Source organism: Eurytemora carolleeae, unplaced genomic scaffold (assembly GCF_000591075.1).
Source record: "Eurytemora carolleeae unplaced genomic scaffold, Eaff_2.0 scaffold438, whole genome shotgun sequence".
Taxonomy (NCBI): Eukaryota; Metazoa; Arthropoda; class Copepoda; order Calanoida; family Temoridae; genus Eurytemora; species Eurytemora carolleeae.
This window is the reverse complement of record NW_019396620.1, coordinates 15,334-22,015: the sequence shown is the minus strand read 5'-3', so window position 1 is coordinate 22,015 and position 6,682 is coordinate 15,334. Positions and strand designations below refer to the sequence as shown.

Here is a 6,682-nt window from a genome sequence, read left to right as displayed (position 1 = left end):
CCCCCCCCTCCTAACCACGAACCTGGTTTTAAACCAGTTAAACCTGAAAGTGTTCTTTTTAATGCAAATGTTTAAAATGAAATCATCAGTTGAATATTGTTGAGTATAGGAGGTAAATGCATTATATTCTAAAATATCTGTAAAAAAAGAATTAAGCAAGGAAATATCTATTTTTAGAGAATGGTTTCCTCTATTTGGTTTATTTTGTTGATTGCTGGTGTGTATGCTAGATCACCAATCAGGAGAGTTTTCAGTAAAATTGTTAAAAGCAGAACATAAATATACAAAATTTCAAATTTTTGAAACTTTGATTATTCATAAACCTTCCCATGGGGTCACGTGAGGTCCCAAACAAAATTTGGGCCCGATCGGTTCAGCCGTTTTGACGTTTATTGTATACAAACAGACAGCCAGACAAGCAAAGTATATGTATAGATTAGGCTTTTAGGGTGCTTCGAGCCCATCTTCTATTTCAACTTAATTAATTGTGGCTTTATCTGTTAGCATCTTCTCAGTATAAAACAAAAACAAAAAAGTTTGCGGATTTCATAATATTTTTTCGCTCATTTTCAGAATTTTACAAAATAAAAAAAATTTTAAATACAAATTTTTAAAATTTTATCATTCATAAACCTTCCCTAGGGTCACTCGAGGTCCCACACAAAATTTGGGCCCGATTAGTTCAGCCGTTTTATTGTTTATTGGATACAAACGAACAGACAGACAAGCCAAATTTATTTATAGATGGGCGCCAGAAAATTGCAAGAGGGCTATTTCTTTTAAATCTATAGTACTTATGCTACAGTGGTAGGCGGTTATGTCAATACAACGAAAACCACTTTTTTATTCACGTTTTTATTGTTAACAAGGTTTTATCGAATTACAAGTTTACAAGTAATCAAAAAGAAGCTTTTTTAAATTGCAAGCTTCTCTTGACTTCTAGGTTTATATAAGTATCTATGCTGTTTAACAGCTTGATTTAATCGAAATTGAAATAGCAAATCGTCTTCATTGTGTTAATATAATCGCCTACCAGTGTAGTTTACTGTTTTAAATATTTATTGAAAACTATTTGATCTACAGTGAAGAATGTTTTCGAGCTTTAAATGATTATTTTCAGTGTGTTAATGTGTAAGTATTCAAACTATGTATGACCCTTTCAAAACTTCCCTTAGCCTTTACTCCCTTCCACCATTACTCCCCTTCCCCTTTACTCCCCCATTTGCTCCCCTCCACCTTTACTCCCTCCCCCTTTACACCCCTCCACCTTTACTCCCCTCCTCCTTGACTTCCATACCCTTTACTCCCCTCCCCTTTACTCCCCTCCACCTTTACTCCCCTCCCCCTTTAAGGTTATCAAAATTAAAAATAGCTCGTTTTTCTAATGTTTTTTTCTCCACTGTATTTCAGTGGAAAGGAGGATCTCCAGATAGGAGTGGATTTGAGTGACAAAGAAACGATTATTAAAGATGGATGTTCTTGGTTAACTAAACTAGCGGTAAGTACAGGAAAAGAAAAATTACAGTTTAAGGGAGGGATAGAAAGCCTTGAACCGGAGGGCTCTCAGTTTGCCTATATTCCTCCCACATATACAGATATATCTTCCTTCAATTATACTTTTTTAATTCTAACTTTCTTTACATCTGAAAAGTTTAAAATCTACAAAATGCTTAGCTGCACATTTTTTTAACTTCATATAATAGTCCAACGAACACGAAACACAGCAATCGTACAGATTTAATAACTTACTACTATAGCTGATTTTCAAGCTACTGATCTTGATTTAAACCAATTCTATGGGCCTGGTTTACTGTAATATATTTTGTATTAAAAGAAAATCTAGATGATTTGACAAGTACTATCGGTCAACTTTTATGCAGCTAGATCAAGTTGTACAGTATACATACAGACTACATAAGGCAAAATGGGGCAGTACACTCAATGAATCAGCCCCTTCTAGGGAGATTATAATGTAAAAGCTCTTCTGAATTAAATAATCCCTTTGATGATTAAAAAAGAGAATTCTTTTTTAAAAGAGATTAAATGTAATTGAAAAAAATAACTTTAAGATAAATCTCTTTTCTGTACCTAGGATTGCAGTATACCTGTTGACTGCGTGAGCTCCCAAGAGCAACTGGAAGAACTGGTTTCTGTGCGGACCACGTGGTTAGATTTGTTCCGAGGTGTACCGGGTTGGGATTCCACCACATGCCCTGCTGCCACGTAAATATCTTTTAAAACATTACATCAATTGATTTGGTAAAAAGAATTATCTACAAGTGATCCTAAATCTCCAGAGAACCCATGCTTTTGTAGAAAAAGGGTTAATATGGAGGGTTACTTCTAATTCCTTTTTTAAATCAATTGGGTAGGACATATTTAATCAACCTTCAGGGTGTCCCACAAAACATGACAGTTGGTGAATGGTTTAAAATGTCTTCTTCCATAATTTTTTAAGATGTTTGATACCAAAGAGAATAATAAAAAATATTGTATGGGAGTCATCTTAAAGTAAAATTAATTTCAACGTAAAATATACATATTTGAGTAAAAGATTTTTAAACAAAATAAACTACAAAAAGTCTTTAATATCGAATACAGAAGACATTCAAAACAATTCACCAACTGTCATGTTTCGTGAAACACCTTGTATATAAAAATTATATAATCTGATTCTCCTATAATGCATTTCTTATATTTTCAATGCATACCATTATGAAGGGTTAAAACTAAGCCCCAAAAAACTGTTTCAGCTCCCTTCGTGAAGGTCTGACTAGAATCAATGAATCTGTTGAGTTTGAGGGCACCCCAGAACCAGGAACTGAAAATGACTCTGGAGAAATCGACTCAGACTCAGACGAGGACGACAATTCAGACGAGTCTTATTCGAAATAAAGATAGAGCTACTGGATTTTCACAAAAAATCTAGAAATATGATAATTATACGTTGAAATAATTATTATGGATTGAATAACGTGTCCGTGTATCCGAAAAATTAACGAACACAAAAATGCTATCACACAATTAACATCTTATTAACATGATCTTATTAATAAAATATCATATTTACTGATTTGGGACACCCAGGCCTCATTGAGCCCCCAGACATATTTATATGTTTTCTAATGTTGACCAAGCACCACGGCAGTGCAAACATCTCCGTTGTTATATCGGAGGTTTTTTTACAGTGTCTTTAGTGTAAAGGTATGAGATAATCGTTTGAATTCAAGCGTGATATCTTCAGCTCAGGCTCTCAAGTTTGATTTGAAATCGTGATTTAGAAAACAATAAGTTTAAAGGATCAAAAAGACAAAATAGACCCAAAGTTTTTACCGGAGAAAGGAGTGACGTCACAAGCTTGGCTTGATCGCTCACAAATCTGATTCATTCCTCCGGTATATACAGAGTTTACAAAACGCTCACAATTTATATAAACAAACAGAATATAATAAGTGAAGGAGATTTTTTAAGGATACAGATAACTATGACATCTTTTAACTTCCAAGCGGCATTCGGGGGACTCCAGAATACTCTAGCGGTGTTCGCTGGGGCGTGTGAAACTGGTTTTAAAGAGATAGGAACTGGTGTGAATGCGGCTAACGATAAAATCGAAAAGCTCGAAATTATGATTCAGGATCTAACATCCCTGGTCAAGAACCAACAAGAGAAGATCACCAAGAAGGAGGAGAAGGAGGAAGGGGAAGCACTAATGCTTGAGGTTAGTGGTCAAATAATGATTAAGAGAATCCCGTCCAGGATGAAAGCTACAGCTCACGAAAAACTAAGAGTTGATTCAGCAAATCAATTCGAATGGTTATCAACAACCCCTGAAGGAGAGCATACGACCCTTTGGATCAAGCATGATTCTAAATCTATGGTTAGAAATGCTATTAGAATGAAGTTAAATTGGGAAAGAGAACTACCCCCTAACTCTCGAGACAGAAAAAGTGTATCCAGCATCATTATTGAACAGGTTGCACCAAGATCATTCACACCACTCTTGAGTAAACTCCGATCTAACCTGGTAAGCATGAGAGAGGAAGGTAGAGCATCAACTTCATTTGTGCAAAATATTAGGTATGAAGCCAGCTCTGGTACTCTGGCCTATATATACCAAGAGAGGACTGTTAAGCCAACTAGAGCAACAGTCCTTGGTTACGTAGCCAATCGTCCTTTGGAAGGACGAGAGTTTGAGAACGTTCCCTGGTATGACACCAGGACAGGACAACTACAGGGAAGATTTAATGAGAGACCGGGCGCTGCAGCTGCAAATGGTGCTATAAGAAAAACTGCGCAAAGAAAACCAGACAACAAGCATCCTCAGTTTGCATCAGGTTCAAACAGACAGCCAATTATAGAAAGGGGAGGGAGGGACTCTCAGCATACCTACCCTGAACCTCACAGAGAGCCAGCAACTCCGCATAATTACTATAACAGTAACAGAAACCAACGAAAAATTGACAACATCAACACCAAGGGAAAAGTAACCTCTCGCCCAATACCTAAGTTCCCAATGCCAAAGCTGAAGCTCCAACCTAAGCATGAAGACGACATTAATAAACCAAATACTTGGATCTCTACATCATACCTCCTCATTCAAGATGAAATCACAGAAATGAATACAGCAGTAATATACGGAGAACAAGACGAACCTAACCCAGAAGTAATTACACTCAGAATGCAAATTGACGTATTACAACAGGATAAGTGCCCCATAAGCTTGAAGGAACCCACCAGAGAAAATACCAATAGTCTAATTGAGATCATGAAGAGAGAAATGAACGTCGAGCCAGATTTGTCTCTTTATCATTGGATGTCGGAGCTGCATTCTCATGATCCTAGGAGAAGGATACTTACTCTAGCTCTTAATGAGAAAGACGACATCTCTGCCCAACTGTACAAGCTAGGATCGTCCAAAAGCTCAATAGGAGCTATCAACACCTTGCTCCACAGCATCTGCAGGAGTCTACTCCAATACCAAGCTACTCCCTCCAACTTTCTTCAGATCAAAATGGAAGCAGTATGCAGGATAGAAGAAATCTTTAATGCTATAACATTAAAGATTAATTCTGCTCTCAAAAAGATTAAGGCTGAGGAGAGAGCAGCTGACCCAATAGATCTTGATATTGACGAGGATAACTTCAAGTACAACAGGATGCGCAATTACTTTCTTGAAGTCGGATGCACTGATGGTCAGCTCTTGGATCAGGTAGACACAAAACATAGCGAGTTAACCACCAGATATGGAGTAAACTATGCCGATGCTACTTTGGGCGAGTACATCAATATCTTCCCCTGGAAATTTATTATCGGAAACGAGATGCTCAACAAAGATTACTATGCCATGAAGAATGAACTCAATTTCTTCCATGAAGACGATCCAGCCTCAATTTCTGAAGAAGAGATGGATCAGGATCAGAGCATGAATGCAAAACGTAAGAGATCTCCAAACCCAGAAACCCCAACTAAACCTAATAAACCAGCCAAAACAGCCTCTTCACTGGCAATAGAAAACAGAAAACCAACTCCCATCAAGCCTTTTCCAGCAGAGATATCTAGCCTGGAAATCGACCAAACCAGTAGTGAATATGGCCTAATAGATGGAATATCGAAACTTCACGATATGACAGAGGATGTGAACCTTGATAGAGCAGAGAATGAGGATGACGGGATAGCAGCTCCTCAAGAGCCTCAAGATGTAGAGACAGAGCCGCTAAATAAGGACAACACCACCTTATCCATGAAAGCAGCTTCTGCCCTCTACAATAAAGTCACCGCTGCAAAAGATAAGTTCAAACGTTGAATTCATATTGAAGGAAGTAAAAACTTTTTGTGAAAATGTTTCAAAAATATTGAGAAAATAGTTTTGATAAAATGTGTGCAACTATATCTGTAATGTTCCGATTTTTTTTTCCAAATTTCACTAATTATGTTTTTTATGAGAAAAAAAGTATTCGCTTTTTGCATGCATAAGTTCCTAATTAAAATTATGCAACTTTTAATGATATTTAATCTTTTCCGATTAAACAAAAAATGAAAGAAATAAATCGTTGAATCTTCCATCAATTTTTAAATTCAAAAAAAAAAACTAAATAATCTTTTTTTTCAAATATTTCGAGTGTAAACGCTAAAAAAGCATTTTTATTTTGTTTTTGTTTTTTGACACTAGTATCAAGAGGAAAAACTCCTCAATTATTTTTATTTTTTACATCTATCCACCTTTTTTGAGGAAATAGTTTTAAAAAAAGTGTGCAACTATATCTGTAATGTTCCGATTTGATTTTTTCTAAATTCCACTAGTGTGTGATTTTTATGAGAAAAAAGTATTCACTTTTTTCATTCATAAGTTCCTAATTAAAATTATGCAACTCTAAATTTTGTTTAATCTTTTTCCGATTGAACAAAAAATGAATAAAATTCTTTGAATCTTCCAATTTTTAAATTGAAAAAAATGAAACAATCTTTCTTTCAAATATTTTGAGTGTAAACGCTAAAAAAAAGCATTTTTTATTTTTTGTTTTTTGTTTTAATATTTGTATTGATAGGAAAACTCCTCTATCATTCTTATTTTTTACACCTTTTTCTTTTACAATAAGTAAAAATCTTGCATCTTAAATTATTCAGTTTTTATCTTTATTTAAATTTTTTCCCCTGAGTATAAAATGGATGACCGGGGTGGAGG

At 35.5% G+C, this 6,682-nt stretch overlaps 1 protein-coding gene across 1 annotated transcript; it reads left to right on the top strand.

The window, feature by feature from the left end:
* Nucleotides 1–1,077: 1,077 nt before the first annotated feature.
* LOC111706429 (uncharacterized) lies at nt 1,078–6,055 on the top strand. Its single transcript, XM_023479308.1, has 4 exons — nt 1,078–1,131; nt 1,411–1,498; nt 2,093–2,223; nt 2,754–6,055. The coding sequence occupies exon 4, from the start codon at nt 3,485–3,487 to the stop codon at nt 5,801–5,803; it is 2,319 nt and encodes a 772-aa protein (XP_023335076.1). The 5' UTR covers nt 1,078–1,131; nt 1,411–1,498; nt 2,093–2,223; nt 2,754–3,484; the 3' UTR covers nt 5,804–6,055.
* Nucleotides 6,056–6,682: the final 627 nt, after the last annotated feature.